Raw genomic sequence first — 18988 nt, 5'->3', positions numbered from 1 at the left:
ATCTGATTGCATGGTGACTTTAATTCTCACTTCAAGGTTTTACACTACACTGGATAAACATCATTGTATCAATCTATGGAGGAGGAAAAAACTGCTGGTAAATAATGGTCTAACACAGGGATCAGCAACATGCAGCTCTGGAGCCATATGCCACTCTTTTACTGCCCTGTTGTGGCTCCACAGCAGAATTAGATTTTTAGGTAAAAATGAAATAACTTTGTTACGGTAAAACAAAGCTTTGCTGATCAATTCGAACAGTTTTTACAATAAATGGCCTTAAACGTTGGCGTTAATGTATAACTGGTAATTCACCGACCTTTAACCCTGAAGACTGGCGCGCAGACTGCTGGTCACTATAGTAATGCAAACAATAATCTCGCCTAGCTAGTAGCTAACTAAAAGGCAAAGAGAAAGATTTAAGATGAATATCGTTAATTTGGTGACAGATGGACTTTTGCAAGCACTCCAACTGATTTTCTTATATGTTTAATCTGCAACAAGAAACTAACACTAAAAAGTTGTGAAGCTGAAGTCAGCTTCTTGTTCAAATTGTCCCGTTCCACCTTAAAGAATGGAACAGTTACATTCTGGTGCCTCAGGGATCATTAAAGGTGGAACAGAAAAATTCGAACAAGAAGCCGGCAAATATGAAGCTGACTTCCACTACGTAAAAATTTGAACGTTGGGAAACATTTTACAAGAAATTATTCCACTTTTGGAAAAGTTTCCTGCTAGATATGTAAGAAAGGCTTAAAGCAGAGCAAACTAAGTCTGCATTTTTGTTTATATTTTTTAGCCTTTACTAGCACATTAGCACATACTGAGACATATTTACAACCAAGATGGTAAAATGGACATAAAATGTTGTGGCTCCTCCCTAGGTGGTTTGATTTTTACTGAAAGGACAACAAAATGGCTCTTCTTAACATTGGCTCTTCTACATATATATATATATATATATATAGAGAGAGAGAGAGAGAGAGAGAGAGAGAGAGATGTCTGATTGTTTTCAGGTCTGCTCTTACCTGAGACAATTTTGCTAGTTCTGCCTCATAGAGATAGTGGTCCAGGGCCATGAAGAAATACCCAGACTCCACCTGGTTACACTGGCGGCCCACCAAGTGACTGCGGCAGCGACACTGGCCCGATTCCATAGAGCACCTGGCAACAAGGTAAAATACATCAACTCCTAAATATCATCTCCTAAAGTATGTATATGTTCACAAAGTGAGAAGCAAACAATTCTAGTGCATCAATAATACTGGAATTAAGATGAAATAGTCCCCAGAATACAGCACTTACTGGTTATCTACAGCGCCTCCTATGTCACAGTCACATCTTCTGCAGCCACTGCCATCATGGCTTAAGGCCCAGTGCTCTGGCTAAGGGAAAGAGTGTAGCAAATCATTTACTGTATTCATTATTGACTAAGACACCAACTATAGCTTTGAAAACACTAAATCAGATGGCATATAATCTACACCAGAAAATCAGATTATCACTATCCTCTTAAAAAGGGACTGTCACCAGACTAAGGTGAAATGCATCCACTGCTTGTCTAATTTCAGGATGTGGTTCTTTCCTTGCTGTCCATTTTAAGCACCATGTAAACCAACACCTTGCAGGCAGAGGGTCTTATATCCCTGGGCTAAATGTAGGTGAAAGGCCCCCACTGTGCTATTCAGATTCATGGGTACTGTTACTAGTCAAGTAATAGTGTGAATATTAGCCAACAGTGTGATTATGTGTGTAATCATATAATAATAATAATAAAAATAATAATGCAGCCTATCCTCATAGTGTTATCCATTATGATGCACCCACTGCAACACAGCAAAATGAGTTCAAAGCTGTTTTAAAACAACCTGGTGTCAGCAGAACTCTCAAATAGTCAAGAATGGCGTACTAGAAGTGTAGGCTTACAAATGTGTGTGTAATCTCCACTGTACTTACCAGACACTGGTTGCAACTCCGGCCTCTGACCAGGCGCTTGCAGAAACAGTCCCCTTGGACGGGGTCACACTGGGGACTGCCGGAAACTGTTCCCCTGGGGTCACACTTACATGCTAATGGAAGGCAAAGCAGGGAAGATAAAGCTGGGGTGAAGAGATAAATTAACCATAACAAATTTGATCAGGTAAACACTGCGGTTTGTTCTGCTGGACAGGGATTAGGCCCGGTGCTGGACTACACAGCTTTTTATACAAAAATTCTTAAAAATATTATCAATGACTGGGCCTAATTTTGGGTTGACCAGTAGCCTAGTGGTAGGTAAGGTGAGCCTACAACTGTAAGGTCATGGGCCCCAAGACTGACTAGCTATACCTGGTTGTGCCCTTGACCAATACACTTAACTCCAACTGCCCCAGGTGGTGCCACTCTGCTAGTGATGATGTGTGCTCTTGGACTGAGCCCTCAATGACAGGTTCTAAAAGGGCTCTTACAAAAAACAAAACTTATGGAACTCTTTAGAAAACCTCTGTCGATACTCACGCTGGCAGCCAAGTGGGTCATTTGCATTCAGCCCAAAGAAGCCAGACTTGCACTTGTCACAGCGAGGGCCTTCCACGTTTGCCTTACAACGGCACTGTCCCGCAATCATGCCCAGAGAGGGGTCATCATGCCCGTCACACATACCATTGTTTACAGAGCCGTCTGGGTCACAGTCACAAGCTGGATTGACAGAAGAGAGACAATAAATAAAAAACGAGTACCAGTCACTTTTATCATCTATGAACATTTTGGCTCCATTCCCAAGCGATTTTGTGAATAGATCTGACTTTTCTGTCTTGATGGCTCACCTTCGTGTTTGTATGTGACTCATATCTGTCATCAACTTAGCTGCTAATGCTACACTGTCCACACTATGCTGATGTGCATGTGCAGCAAAGTGTTATGTAAAAAGAAAAAAAAAGAAAAAACACATGAAATCCAATCTGACAGATCAAATTACTGTCACATGGCCATGTATCGAACATGTACTTAATTTAGGACCAGATATGAAAGTGGCTCAGATCTGAATTTCTGCCACTTCATGAAATGTACATGTAATGTAATGCAATGTGAATGTAGCCATTATCTTTCTAAGCTTCCCCTGAGTCACTCTCACCTATGCAGACCCGGGGGTCTCTGATGTCCCTGGCTGGGTCCTGATAGTAGAAGGGTTTGCAGGTTTCACAGTTGCGGCCCATTGTATTGTGGAGACAGTCGTCACACACGCCTCCACTAATGTTGCCCGTGGACAGATACACCGCCATGTCAAAGTGACACTTGTTGGAGTGACCATTACAGTTGCATTCTGAGAGAAAGGTTTCAGAAAACAGTTCATTTTAACATGTGATTTTGTTAATACATTGTATGTGTAATGGTAGAGTTTTCATAAGAAGCTTTATTTACTCTTGCAGGCGTTGGTGTTGCGGCCCTCAGCTGGTCTCCAGGGCTGGTCATTATGGAAATCATCACACAGTTCACAATTTAGCCCTTTTGTGTTGTGCTTGCACACACACCTCCCATGCACCTGGTTACATAAAAGGAGAATCGAAATCAGTTTTATTACTTAACTTTTTACATATATCAGATTTATTCCGGCAAGTGCTCTCACAAAGACAGAAAATATAATAAACATTAAATGTAATTAAACAAAAAATGTACATACAAACAGAAAACAGAGAAAACAGAAATGTGGAATACTGTATAATTTCAAGTGTAAAAAAAGACAGCAAGAGAAAGTTTTGTGTGTGTATATGTGCAATTAGGTTATTAATCAGTGTGTGAAGCTATTTCTACAGATATCACCTGCAAATTATGAATCCATTCTCCTGTTATTTTTCTGCACATTGTATTGTTATTCTCCCTGTCTAGATAAACAGCTTACCATGCCCTCGATGTCATCTCTTATTCCATCGATGGGCGCGCACTCAGAGGCATGGCCATAGCAGAAGCAGTTGCCCCTGACGACCAGCTCATACATGGCATAGTAGTACTTCTCTTTGATCTCCAGTCTTGAGTCAAGCAGGTTATCGCCCAGAGTGTGGAGCCTGGTGAAGTTCACACGCAAGTTGGTGATTTTGAGCTGATCTGTGAAGGAGACAAAAAGAAGGAAAATGGATCAGAAATATAGTTGCTTGGAAATAAACATGATTGATTTCTTTATGTGATGCTGAATGACTACATCAGTGTAGTAGCCTCTTTCTTCAGGCCTCCTTGTGGTCATTCCGCTGGCAGAATGGAAATTGACTTGGGCATTTTTGATTAATATAACCTAATAAAACATTTTTTCCCACAACTGTGTTTTCAGATTCATCAGGACACTGTTGGCTCTCTGTGTGAAATGTTGTGCCTCTATGGGCCTGTCTACACCTTGCATTAACATGTGCTTTTTGTTGTAGGATCGTATCTGGATAACCTTTGGCTGGACTCCATTTGCACTTTTCATTAAAATATTTTAATTTTAATCACATTTTGACCAGATGTGATCCTGTACTTTTCAGTGTCCTTCATCTTTCATTCTGTTGTTTATTCTCTCACCTGCTAGTCAGTGCTTAGCAGACTCATATCTGTACGTAATTCTATACGAATAACAAAAATACATTCCATTTACACTTGTGTTAAATGTGGTGAAGATCTGTCCCTGACCACCTCAGAATGTGGTTTGAGTGACCCAACTGTGATCAGATCATGATTCCTCCTGAGGGTGTTTACACCTGGCTTTTCACACGGTTAAGTGAAATCTGAATGTGATCCGATCACTAAAAACACATATTTAATGCAAGGTGCAAACAGGCTCTTTGTTGAGCTGCTAGCAAACAATGAGGGGAGAAAGGGGAGGGGTGAGAATCCCTTTCTGTGAAAACAGTTCACACCTCTCCACAAAGACAGCCATGCAGATATAAAAATGGACAGCATAACTGCAGCTTTCTTGATGACCGAAAATCATATACTAATCGTGTTTCATTAACCTCTGAGACTAGTGCTGGCCAGAAGTCTTGTGCAGCCGTGCATGAGAGCACGCAGTTGCAGAGCGTCCAGCTCACACACCATCATAATCCATCATAATTATAAAGAGACGGAGGGGTGAGGACATCTGAAAGATTCTGGCAAACGTGTGTTTGCGTAAGAGAGGCTGCAGAGGGAGATGAAAAAGTGGCAGAAGTTGAACTGCAAGTTTTTTTCTGCCGCTACTGTGCACAGCCTGTTCTTTCCATTCACGCTCCAGCTGTTCAGGGCTAAAGCGTGAGAGATGCATCACTGTCTGCACTCCCACTCCCTCCTAAATATACGGACATATGCAGTGCTGTGGGAGTACTACAGCCTCCAAGCTGTAGAGCATATGCTGTTAATCATTAACTACATCCTACATCCCACAACTCCGAGAACCTAATGAAGGAGTCTTCACAAAATCAGTAACATCAAGCACTTATCATGCACCATATGGCACATTAACGCAATATGTAGACAGCTGAAATGAGCAGGAAGAGGATGGAGAGTCCGGATCAGGTTAAGTAGCCGTTAGGCAGCTTGAAATCATGTATCAAGCAAGAAAGGGAAAACATTTCACTTTCAAAACTACATCTGCTCTCCTCACTTCCCAATTGCTTACACAGTGATGTTAAAAGAAGATGTGATGCAACACAGTGGTAAACATGCCCCCGTCCCAACTTTTCTGAAACTATATTTTTCAAAAACAATAAAATTTCTCAGTTTTAACATTTGATATGTTGTCTTTGTACTATTTTCAATTAAATATAGCGTTTAAAGTATTTGTACATCATTGCATTTTGTTTTTGTTTAAATTTTGCACAGTGTCCTAAATGGGGTTGTACTGCAGAGATGGTGGTGAATAATGAGGAAACTTATGTAAATGATATTTTTTATAATGTTAGGACAGCCAGCTAAAGCTTTGATAAATGGAAAGTGAAACTAGGGTGCGATGGCCCCCATTAAACAGCATGGAGCACCGTCACAACAATAAATAAGCTAACTAACTTAAAATATTAACGCTATTTTGAATACATGAGTGCGTTTCAGCTGTGCATGTATCTTTAGTTGCTTGGAAACATACATGACTGATTGTGGACCTCGATCAAACAGTTTAGGTTTTCCTAACAATGAGATGCAATAAGATGCTATAATTTAAGATATGCTTCCTAAATTACGATAAAATTTGTTTCTATAAAACAAATTTGTGAAAAATCTTATCTTGACCTTGTCAGATCTTAACTCCCAAGAACTTTTGAAAGTTTCTGTAATATGGCCCATGGACAGTAACATTATTAACTTAAACTAATTACTTAAAATAAGCAAAATGTCTGGACATAGGTTGCATAATCGTTTAATATTCTGAAACAATCACATAATGTGAAATTTAAGATGTTCATGCAGTGTATATTTAAGATATTTTAGGATGCAAAGACAAATTTTTTGCAGTGTAGATACAGCCAGCCTGACAGACAGATGGAAGAGAAAGAGAGATTAAGGTAAAACTGTGGACTGAGAGAGAAATACAGAGAGAGGAAAGCTGGTTTGGTCAGAGCGGCTGCTCATGGTTAGCTGAGCGTATCGTTCTGTTCACACTGCGGATGCCTGATCTCTGGACCTTGACCGATGAAAGACTCCCTCTGCTTGCTAACGCGAGTTACACTGTGTCAAAGCCTCTCAGAGTTATTAGACTACTCAGTAAGGCCATCCTCTCCTGCCCCAACTCATTTGTCGCACTGCTGGATTCCATATTTCAAACAAATAACAATATTTTCATACGGGGGAGAGAACTCCAACTCAGCAGCAATGAGCTTTATTTAAGAGTCTTTCTTGGTATGAAGAGTAGGTTTTGCCAAAATAATGATTTTGCTGTTTTCTTTTTTTAAACTGTTGTTAAAAGTGCATACATTTTTTTTTTGATCCAAAAATTTGAGTGCTGATGAATGTTTACATCACAACAAGTGGATACAATCTATTGTTTATTCCATATAAATGTAACGAATACAGTTATGATACTAATACCCTGCATTTTAAGGTGTCTGGCCTTTGTTTATGTTCTCTTATCTTACTAGTTTCCTACTCACATTTAAAACACATTTAAAGACAGGACATTTGATTTATCTGGCCAGTCTCTATTTTGCATGAACCATAGTACTGTCCAAACATCACTCCGGTTGTTTTTCGATTCAGCAGGGACTCCGTGTTGAACCAGAGAACACGCCTTCACCATAACATGGAAGATCTACACATGTTGTTCCTGGCAACACATTTAAGTCACAGCAGTGAAAATGAAAAGGGGACAAATTGAGTGGGAGGGAACAGCTGCTTTTCCCATTAGCATTACTTTATTTTGTTGCTCTCTGTCTGCAGTGAACCACTGAAATGGACAGAAATGAAGCAGAACTGGTGCAGAGTGGGGCCATGAATGGATCTGTGCTCATGAGTTAACAGCAGAGGGAATCAGTTGGAAGAGGAAAATTAGATAGTAAAGACAGCAGTGCTTTAAAAGTGGAGAGCAGGAAATTCCTTCCTCTTTCCATTGTTTTGTGTTGTGTCACTTTGGCAAATACAGATCAGATCTTAAAATAGCCAGCAGTCAGGGGCTATAAAAACCCTTTATTGTTGATGGACTACCTTTTCAATATTTAGTTTAATTTATTTAATCATTCTCTAAAAATAAAGAAAAGAGTTCTTTCTTTTACCTACAAAATGAAAAGTACACTAAATATAATATTATACAGGTACACTAAATAAAATAACAACAACAGAAAATGTTGGCTGCACAGTGCGGGTCATTTATGAGTATTAGTCAGAATAAGGCCATTGGCATTTATAAATATTGAAGGTGGACTCACTTTGAATACGGGGGCTGTAGGGGTCTTCAATTCGGATGGCAGGGTCTAGAACTCGAAAGATTACCTGGACGGAGAAGAAGGGTAGTAGAGGGTTTTTAAATTGTACAGCTCAAATAAGCTTTCCTGTGCCACCAGTACACTGCCTGAATGCATTTTCAGTGTGCACAAAAAACAAGAAGAAAATACTGACAAAATGTTCTAAACATACAAAAAATTAAAGCTTGTTAAACGTGATGGCAAGACCCAATATGAGTTTTGTGCATCTTAAAGACATAGATGGTGTGTTTTTGGAGAGTTAAATCTTGATTGGTAACTGCGATAGATGGAAAATATTAGCAGCTGATGATACTATATTCACTCACTCAAGCCTAGTTAGAGTCAACGGCATCGGGCAGATGTGGATCTTAATTAAATGAATTCAATTTGAGAATGAAGTAGAATTACATAATCTAGTAAGTCCAAAAACTGTGGCCCAATTACTGAATTGCTCCTATTTTCTCACCTCTCCTTCCGTTGACGGCTCGATGTCAGAATAACGTGATTCACAGATGACATCATCAACCTTGCGGAGTGGACCTTGAGGAATCCCAGGGAAGACCGAGGCGCAGTCATAGGCAAAGTAGCGATAAACTTGCCAGGTGCGTCCAAAATCCGCTGAACGCTCAATCAACAGGGCTGCAGGACGGAATGTCTGAACACAGAGGAAAAAAAATGCCAAATATGACAAATCTATTGACCTGTAAAGGAAAGAAAAATCAATGCATTTCATCGTACCTTAAAGGTCATGATGAGGTGAGTGAAGTGAAACTCTGCTTCAAGGTCCAACTGAATGTAAACATCAGACTTTCCTGAGGAAAAAAGCACACACTCCGCTTTTAATGGGCCTTCAATTCTGAGATCAACTGTCCACCTATCAGAACACAGAACTGTACTGTGTCAGAAAGTATTAAATATACACTGAAATTTTTCATAAAACACAACATGGATTATCATATGTTAGAAAAAACGTGACTATAAATTTAATGTTGCTGTACTGGTGTATAAACATATTCACATTGTGTTATATATAACATATAATGAGAGAATTTCATTTTTATTTCAATTTTACATTTTTTTGCATTGTATTACGATATAGACATAAAATGCACTGTTCAATAAAGTTGTTGTATATCGCAATGACATGAGAATCGCTAAATTATTATTAGTGTGCCTCTGACTGAATGTGACTTCACATCAATGATACTTTCCTTGTTAATGTCCTTGTTATTATTAATATAGACCTGCAAAAATGTATAAATATTTATTTAATTCCTTGAAAAGCTTTATATGCATGATGATGCAGATTTGTTGTGACTAAGGATGCAACGATACCAATACTGATATCGGGAATCAGCCTGATACCGTGCTCATTTTGTCATACCTGACCTTATAAAAATGCACTTGTACTAATATCTAACATCAGCTACTACCACGCAACGTAAGCCTACCGTACACTGCTGTGCTAATAAACCAAGCAGTTTTTACAGTGTGAGTACAGGCTTTGTCATAGGCTTTGTCCATACACGATGGTCTAATCAAACATACTGTGTGAGCCACCAAAAAGATTTCTAAAATCGCAAAGTGTTTGCCTGACTTTACAGGACATTCAACTACAGCTAAACCAGCCAATCAAAACAACATGTAGACCTGGAAACATAAGCTTCTCGGGTTAATTAGCCTGGGATGTGATTCTTGCTGTCACTGCGCTACAAACTGTTGTTGAAAGAGACAGATGAGGATCAAAACTATGAGATGTACTATATCTACAGCTGCAATTTTCTGACATGGAACAAAACCCACTCCTCTCCACTGTAGTGCTACTCGATCAAAGGTAACTAATGCAGCATAGCTAGCTAATGCACTTCGTTTATATTTATAAAGATTTAAATGATATGACTAAGGTACATTGCACTGATTGCACTTGTTGTTGTTAGTAACCTACTTAGAATTAAGCACTCGTTAGTGATTCTAACAAGTGCTTAATTCTAAGTAGGTAACATGGTAAGGTATCGTGATCAGTATCAGTAAGTACTATAAAAATATGTACTTGTACTCCTAATCGTTCTGAAATGGTATTAATGCATCCCTGTTACAAAAGTAATCATTTCTGCTTCATACATTTTACCACACAACTTTAAGAATGAGCATAGTCATCATGTTTTAAGCATTTTCACAGGCTAGTAGTCCAGGATGGAGCAGTCTTTCTGTACAGGTGTTTTGTAATTCACTGTTTAGTTAAATGGTTAAGTTCTAATTTAATTTATTGAGTTGTCACACTGACAACTCACATAATACAGATGCTTCATTCATCACACTTGAACAGAATAACCTAAGTGTAGTACTACCATAAATAAGCTCGCAGTTAAGCTGCTGAAAAGCTTACACAGAGCAAATTATAACCCATCCCTCTTTCTTCTACTTAGCTGCTTTTTTCTTCTCAGTACAAATGTTATGTGGTCATTAGCTCTGCAATATGAAGCTCTGGGCTTTCCACTTTGTATAATGCTAAGCAGTTCCTAAAGAGGAGGAGCATAAATTAAAAAAACATATCTGATGTATTCAAAAGGTAATGTTCTTGACTAGAACGAACACTGTTCAAAGACTCAAGAGATATAAACACTGGCACAGGTTACATTAGATCCTTTGATGTGTCATCATAAATCAAAGAAGATGTTGTATGAAGTGTAGTAATTATAAAGTGCTGCTACCATGTAAAACCTCTCATGTCTCTTCTCTACAATAACACTTCAGTCCATAAACATAATGAAACTGTACTGAGTGAGAGGCAGCCAGAAGCCAACAACGGCTACAGTGAGCTACCTGTCCTATTCTCTATTCCAATAAGACAGCTGTAACCTAATCCCTTACAGCAGCAAAACCTGCCTGCCGGCTGAACTGCACTTAACCTGCCTCTTACAACCAGCAGCTAAACAGGAAGAAAAGTGAAAGAGAGGAAAAGAGAGGTGGGGTCTATCCTGGACTGAAAAGAATGAGCTGGAGCCAGGGTGTACATAAAGGAAAAAGACGGAACTGATTCAAAGATTCTATTTTTCTTTTTTCTTTTTTTAAAACCCAACGTGTCAAGGCCACACCCCCCCCTTCCCTTAATCCCTTTTTCCTTTTCTATTTTACTTTTAACATAATGATTAGGGCCTAGAAGTGTTGCTGACACTCATAAATCTGTGGATGTTTAATATCGGCCCAGCATGTACTGAAGGTTAAATCCTATAAATGTTTTAAGTTTACAAGTAACTTTTAAAACCTCAAATTTGTTTCTTTTTTTTTAATGTGTACTCATTTAGAGTTTACTCACTTTTTCTTAGAGTATATTCCCTAATTCACCTTTTGAGATTTCTTTAAAAAATCAAAGTTGATGTATCCTGTTTTTTAATAATTTCGGCTGCAGACAGCTCAGTTTCATTCAGATGTTCCCTCTCCTCCTCCCCTCCATTACCTCCCAGTTCGATTCACAAATCTGAAAACCAACCTATCTAATGCAGCGTTTTACACCATGCAAGCCTGTTTTCTGCTTGTAGAGAGCATCATGCCACTAGAAGCATGCACTAAATACTGCCACAATGGTTTCAGTCATGAAAACACTTCATATTTTGGTCAAACTCGTTCAGTTTGAAACTAAACGCCTGCAGAGAATAAAAATGTCAGAAAGCCAGAATGTGTAACATAATTTAGTTGTAGTAGAACAGAAACACTTTCTCCTGATTTTTAATAAGAATTATCAGACGATTCCCAACCATATCCAGGATTGACAGTGGCAAATCCATATTAACAAAAACATTATGACTTGATATCATTTTAATATTAAGAACACTTTTCCAGAAAATGCTAGAATTTGCAGTTTAAGAAGCAAAACAGCAGTGCAGCTCAAATGAAATAATAAACATATATAGTGATTAAAGGTATGAAATGTTTGGTTTATGTATGTAGTTGTCTAATGTTTCACAGTTATACAACTAGGCACCCACTGAGGTTTAGGGTTTACACTCTTTTTTATGTATGTATATCATTGCTGTTCTGGTTGCTACCTCAGTGACTGCTATGCTCATATATGCTAGGCTATCTGCTAATATGTCATAGTATGTTACATCCTCCACATGCTCTCAGTACTGTGTACTGCCTGTGTTCTGTTTTGTATTTATTGTAAGTCTTTCGGATTTATTTACTGTACTGTATTGTCTGCACTGTGTATATGGTATTGTCTTGCACTTGTTCCTCTGTTGGTCCTGGAGGAATGTTGTTTGTTTCACTGTGTACTTGTCTATGGCTGAAATGACGATAAAGCCTGACTTGACTTTACCACTACATCCTTGATACTGACCAATCAGTCAGGCCCTAACAATTATACTCAGACTTTACTGAAAAACTCTACTGCATGGAAAGAGCCATTAAGATTTCCCAACGCAGGAGAAGTCGAATACACACAAAAGACTGCCCTCTTGTTCAAGACTGCCAAGCACCTGTCTCTTTTTCTGTCAAAAGGCAAGTGGTACTAGTTGTTCAAGAGACAACCAAACTAAGCTAATTAACATCCACCCCGTCCAAACGTCCTCCTACAATTCATTACTTCCAGGAGCCAACAGGAATGTCCTCTCACTTTGACGAGTGCTGAAATGCTGGACAAGTGACCTACTGTTCACTACATGACATAGTCATCGCAAAAGGACTGACGCCATGGTGACCAAGAGCAAAAATAGCCGCCATTTCCTGTCAACTCCCAACTTTCCATGTTCTTCACAGCTTCCAGTAACATAGCACAGCTGATAAAGACACAAAAGCTTTCAGTCCCATATATATATCTCCAAAACAGGACTCTGCTGGCAAGTATGCTATGCAGTTACTGTATCAGACAAAGTTCTAAAATGAAAGATGTATTTGTGCATCAGATCTCACTTCACTTTAATACACTGTAACATCCACCATTTAATTATTCAAGTCTTTTAAAGGAGTTTAGAACTGCGAGCCTGAACACCAAACACCAAACTTGAAGTGTCCCAAAGTTATCAGACAAAACAAACCACTAATTCATTTGGCCTGTACTGCACTCTCAGACAAACAGTAGACAGTACTGCACTAGGTGGAAATTATTCCGTTACTACAGGGATACCAGAAGAAACTGGTTGAACTGTTCTCAGGTTACAGAAGTATGTAATAAAACTTTGGGCCTGCCGGCAGGCCCTGACCTTTTAAGGGGTTAAATGATCCAAATTAATGTCAGGCCAACACTATAAATCCTATCCGATGTTCAAAATGTGAGTGAACAAACAGATTGGCTGATTTCACCTATTGTTTCGTCGTTGGTTGTTCTAACAGAAATTGTTGTGAACAAATAGAGAAGCGTGATAAAGTTAAATTACACCACTGTTACCCTGGAACTAACAAAACAGTTCCCATAGGGATGCTAATGGAAATTAGCATTATCATAGTGGTGGTATTTAAATCAAGTTCTACCTTTCCATTTAGCTCCACTCTCTGTTCAGCTCAGCTCTTATTGCTTATTGGTCTTTCATGAAACACATCACTGGGCTTCATATAAAACATTCAGACTCCCGTCCGCACAAAACATGTTTACAATTCGAAATCAGGGCAGAGGGAGTAGATCGGAGGAGCTAATATTGGATTATACATGCCGCACACCACAAGAAAATCCGGGAAGATAATTGTTTAAGACCAGCTAGAAATCATGACACCTTTTATGATTGTTGGGAGGGGCTCAAAATCAGCCTGATTGCTTTGTGGTGTGGGAAGAACAGCTGACTCTATCAACAAAACTGATTTATGCATTTTTAATGTCATACTAATTATGTAATGACACTGAATGTTATGATTTACACAAGATTAACTTTATTTTCTCTTTCTTTTATTCTTTCTGTGTGTTGGTCTCTGTCAGTCTGTAGTGTTTGGGTGCTCTCCCTATCTCTGTTGCTGTGCCAGCAGGAGGCCTACTCTGTAATTATCTCCATCAACAGTACATCTGGGGAGTGTGTGCCAGGGAGATGTGCTAGACGTGGAGGTCTGGCCCTTGAAATCGTGCAAATCAACTATCACCCCTTTCTGCATCCTTCTTTACTGCTTCTACACTCACCTTTCCACCATCTCTATTAGTGACCATATTCTACTGTTTTTCCTTTATTCTTATTGTTCTTATCTTATTTATCTTTTTTATCTTATTTGTTTTTTTTTTTTAACCTAATTATCATGGGAGTCAGTTTCAATATGAATGAACACTAACTGTGCACTCTTTTCATGGTATTAATAGACTACCCTGAACATTAGCGTTCTAATACTACAGCACAAGTGTTTTCATTGAGGGCACTCAGACAGATGGGTTTAGTAGGCTTGGCAATCCCACTGGCAGCTGATAAAGTTCTTTACAGCCCTGCTAATAAGATTGGACAACTACTTTAAATCACTTCATCACTTTATTCTTCTGCCTTTAGGAAAATATCTCTAAAGCTATACTGAATGCTAGGGCTGGGCAATTAATCGAAAAGTAATCGAAACCAACATTCAGAACTTCTAACCAACGTAATCTTGCCCATGTCGGTTATCTAGATTATTTTAAAATTCTGCTAATCCTTTCCCCACTCTGTGTGTTCATGTAGTGTCCCCTTAAAAACTTACTACTGCGTGTGTAGTCATGCGACTCCACCACGTCCAGTCTGCGACATGGAAGCTAAGGCTGTGTTTACACTGCAGATAAAAGTGTCCCAAATCTGATTTTCTTACCAAATCCGATTTTTTGTTTGGCTCTTCACAATATCTTTTAAATGTGACCTGTATGCGACATTAGTCTGAACAGATGCCTCCCAAACTGACCCACATGCGGAAAAGAACAGAGGTAAACAATCCAGAGGTGAACAGTCATGACTATGAACGAACACCAGTCGCTCGCAGATGGTTCAGCTTCATCTTCGCCAGCATCACAGGAACCATCATGAAGCTTTACTGACTGACAGCTGGGTTCATCACCCAGAATGTGTTCGAGCTCACCGTAAAAAGGGCGGGGTCACTTCTTTGGTTCGTCCTCTTTCTTTACATTTTGCTTTCAGACTTTTAACTGTTCTTTGACCCTGCAGCCTCGTTCTCCTACGGCCACGTTTGGCCATTTCTTTCAAAATCTCTTCAAACACAGAGGTGTTTCGGCTAAGTCTCTTCTAATTTTTGTACAGAAATATCACCCCAAATGTTTATTAAGTCTCAGCAGTGCGAAATTATGACGAATGTAGAGTTGGATTCACGTAAAAGCCGCGGGAATTCTGATCTGGCTTTTGAGACGATTTACATTAAGATATGCAAAGCATATTTACAGTACAAACCCTGTCAGTGATCTACGAGGACAAAAAACAAACAAACAAAAACAAAACAAAATAATTGTTCATTATTTGTAATCAAGGTAAAATATTCAATTAATCGTGATATTGATTTGAGGTCATATAGCCCAGCACTACTTAATGCCCTGTACTGTATGAACTCTGAAACATCAGAGAGCGTAAATTTAAAGCTAAACGAGCTGATAGTCTTACCATTCTCAGACTGCCACCAGCACTTCTTGCGGTCTGGTCTGAAGGTGGTGATGACGTTCTCGATGCGGTGACTGATGGTGTTGTACTTAGGATCGTATGCTCGCCGTGAGTCGCACTGGAAACATTTCTTCTCTTCCTACAGGTCAAATGTTGGCAATCTTTTGGGTCAAAAGTGAACCAGTTCCCCATATTTCCAAAATGAGAAGGATCTAAAAGCCACTAAATGTTTCAGTAATCAACATTGGCCGGAACATTTGAAGATCAAACAGGCACTGGCTGAGGCTTTACCTGTAGGTGACTGACAATGCAGTAGGGTTCTCTCCTAGTGAGACCACAGGTGGATGAAGCTTTCAGGTTCTTCTCTCGACCCACCAGGAGGTCACCGGTTGCTGGGTAACAACTTCCATGGGTGCATCCATGGGCAAGGTCAGGCTCCTGAGCAATGGTGGTAGCCAGGGCTGAATGAGAAAACAGGAGGGTGTGAAGGAGAGAGTCCCTTATACACAGACTTCAATCACTTAATAATCCTAAGACTTATTATTATTTACCAAGTAACTAATAATTAAGTAACGTAGACAAAGAAGTAGGGAATTAAAGAGTGAACCCAGTAATGAGCCCTTAGACTTTAAGGGCTTAAAGACTACTGTTGTGAATGAAGTGCACTAGCCCATTTGGGTTATTGAGGATTTTCTGCACAAGTGACCTTCGGCGAGCCCCAGTCACAGCAAAGTCTGGATACAAATATAGTCCTTCCTGAGAAAGTAAGAGAAAATATATGCCTGCATGTGTACATTTGAGCCCAAGTGTCCTTCATGTTGGCCAAATAAACTTTTACAACAGCTAAAAGCCATTAGAGGTCCTGAAATAAATTCCATGTGAAACATCAGAGGGTCATGGAGACCTGATGTCTGGACAACAAGAGACAGAAGGCAGAACAAACTGAGCACTTGGAACAGGTGCTGACACACACACACACACACACACATACCCACAAACAGTCATCTACACACACTCTAATATGTTAAGCCAAAATATATTAAAATCATACCATTGAAACCAAAACAGAACAGGTAATCACACACAAAGAACACAATAAAAACATAAAATTGGCTACAATAATCTTAAGGTGTGTTTACATGTGTAGTTCGGTTCCCTTGGCCCAGACCAAAGCAGAATATGGTACATTGTTGCCTTTTAGCTCAGATTCACCCAGTGTTAAAACTGAACTTTTTGACAGTGAATCAAAAGTCACAACTGATTGGGCAGATTTTATGGTAAACATTAACTCTAAACTATGCTGTCCTCTGAATTTATTCATAGGTCTTGTTTTATTAACTTTATAAGCTTTCAAGTGGTTTTATTTGGGAAAAAAAGAGTTTCCAACCAGGAGGCACCACACAAACGCCCTTCAAATTTGGACAATGAAGTCGGGTACATTAACAGTGTTTTCATCACTGCAAAGGATAGAAGTGAATAGTCAAATAATGGAAATATAAAAAATGGTTAAGTACATTTTAAATATGTACTGTGAACTCACAGTTTAAAACAACAGTAAAATAGGCCAAAACTATTAACAATTCATGGAGATACTATAAAACATGTCTATGTGCCAGAGTGAGAGCTTTATCTGCTCTATGTTCCAAAGAAGGTGTCTAGGGAAAAGAGTACATTCTGTGTTTGGTCAACCAAACTGCAGTTCATTTGGAAGTGGGCCTAGACTGACCTCCTCAGAGTGTCTCAGGCTGCTTATTTAGTGCACACCGAGGTTCGACTGACAACATTCTCAGTTGTTTTAACCAACTGAAACAGAGCAATCGCTGCAGCGTTTGTTTTAATTGAACCAAACCTGCCAAGCGCGAACATGTCCATAGTTATATAAGTGGACCACGAAGAGCCTGGGAAAAGTCTGAAGAGGAGAACTCACGGACAATATCAATGGAGACCTGTTTCAGTCTTCACACCAGACAGCTGTGTTTGTCTGGCACCACACCACCTTGCAAACTGCTGCCAGGATCACTACTCTACATAAGCTGCACCCACCATCAGACAAACAGTAGACAGTACACAACTTCACACACACAGTAGACAGACTCTGTAAACTGTAAACACCCTTCCACTTCACATGCTCTCGGGCTGACAGTGCTGGGAAAGTAACAGAACACGCTGGACTCTTTCCGCAAAGATAGCGGCAGCGCTAATGCCAGCGAAGAGCTATCTCTGCCCCCTTTCCTGTAGTCACTGCAACTCCCAACAGATTCCAAGCTCAAGCTACAGTGAACATAATTACTGCACAAGGTTATATCTCACCTAGAGGATTCCTTCTAATCTCCCTAACTGCGAAATTAAGCAGGAACATATAAAGGAGTGGAAATGAGGGTAATATGGGCTACAGTGAAGTCAAACAGCCAGATTCATCTGCTTCTTTTTCCCTTCCCTCTGATTAATTTTACACAAAGTGGGTGGCAAGGCTGAGAGACAGATATGGAAGGAGGCTCAGGGAATCAAGAAAGGGTACTTTCCCTTAAACATGTCTAGGCTCTTTCAGGATACTGGGAGAGTGACGCTAGTCCTTATATTACTGTTAATATGACCTTCATTCCAAATGAAAGAAGAAACCTGCCTTGAAGCGCTGCCTATGGAAAAAAGGAAAATAGGGCTCTTACAAATAATCAGTTAAAACTATATATGATTAAAATGGAAAGGACATTCATGGCTTGTTCACATTCAGTTAAGTCAAATTTTTTGTTACTAACATAATGAGAACCTTAAATGTGTGAATACACCTGTCCTGCAGCTCAACAGAAAGACAGGAAGGACACAGCATAGTTACTTTTTTTTTTCAATCAAATGCCCAGCTCAGAAAAGATCTAAGGATCAGGTCAGGCAGACTGGCTATCTCCCAGCTCCTCTGCCACTCTCTCCTTACATGGACAAGAGGCTCAGGAATGTAGGAGGACAGCTGGCAGGGGAGGCAGCTAACAAAGCCCTGCTGTTGGCTTACTGTTGGCCCTGGGGAACATAACTCATAACCAGAGTTTTTTGGTCAGCTGTTTCACAGAAAGACATGCAGTCTATTAACCTGCCAGACTCAGAATTCACTGACCATAACTAAACAGTTAACAAGCATTTATATATGACACACTATAGGACATGTTCACTGTGTTGATGCAGCCAAGATTTATCATGCTCTACAATGAGCTCAATGGTCACATGGACATTCAGAAAGATGATTTTTTAGATGTAGAGCTGCACGATATGGACAAAATACTAGTGTCTGAACCAGACCAGAGGATGACCAACACAAACTGTGCAGCAGCAGATGAGCTATCGTCTCTGACTTACATCTACAAGGTGGACTGAAAAGGTAGGAGAGTCTAATAGAGTGGGCAGTGAGTGGACACAGTGTTTAAAAACTCCAGCAGCACTGCTGTGTCTGATCCACTCAGACCAGCACAACACACACTAACACACCACCACCACGTCAGTGTTATTGTAGTGCTGAGAATGATCCACCAGCCAAATAGTACCTGCTCTGTGAGGGTCCATGGGGGTCCTGACCACTGAATAACAGGGTAA

General features: G+C 39.7%; 1 protein-coding gene across 2 annotated transcripts in view; it reads right to left on the bottom strand.

Annotated features, from left to right (window-relative positions):
• lamb2 (laminin, beta 2 (laminin S)) overlaps nucleotides 1–18988 on the bottom strand; it is a 48162-nt gene that overhangs the window by 13797 nt on the left and 15377 nt on the right. For both annotated transcript variants that reach the window (XM_036591497.1, XM_036591498.1), the window contains exons 3-14: nucleotides 15701–15870; nucleotides 15413–15548; nucleotides 8607–8680; nucleotides 8335–8523; nucleotides 7833–7896; nucleotides 3875–4077; nucleotides 3397–3517; nucleotides 3110–3298; nucleotides 2494–2673; nucleotides 1954–2066; nucleotides 1303–1382; nucleotides 1026–1161 (exon numbers count right to left, since the gene is read on the bottom strand). In XM_036591497.1, the coding sequence (XP_036447390.1) occupies nucleotides 1026–1161; nucleotides 1303–1382; nucleotides 1954–2066; nucleotides 2494–2673; nucleotides 3110–3298; nucleotides 3397–3517; nucleotides 3875–4077; nucleotides 7833–7896; nucleotides 8335–8523; nucleotides 8607–8680; nucleotides 15413–15548; nucleotides 15701–15870 (1655 nt within the window). The remainder of the gene's footprint in view (nucleotides 1–1025; nucleotides 1162–1302; nucleotides 1383–1953; nucleotides 2067–2493; nucleotides 2674–3109; nucleotides 3299–3396; nucleotides 3518–3874; nucleotides 4078–7832; nucleotides 7897–8334; nucleotides 8524–8606; nucleotides 8681–15412; nucleotides 15549–15700; nucleotides 15871–18988) is intronic.

The sequence above is a fragment of the Colossoma macropomum genome, unplaced genomic scaffold, assembly GCF_904425465.1.
Source record: "Colossoma macropomum unplaced genomic scaffold, Colossoma_macropomum, whole genome shotgun sequence".
NCBI classification, from domain to species: Eukaryota; Metazoa; Chordata; class Actinopteri; order Characiformes; family Serrasalmidae; genus Colossoma; species Colossoma macropomum.
Note: the sequence above shows the minus strand (reverse complement) of the source record. Positions and strands in the feature narration are given on the sequence as shown.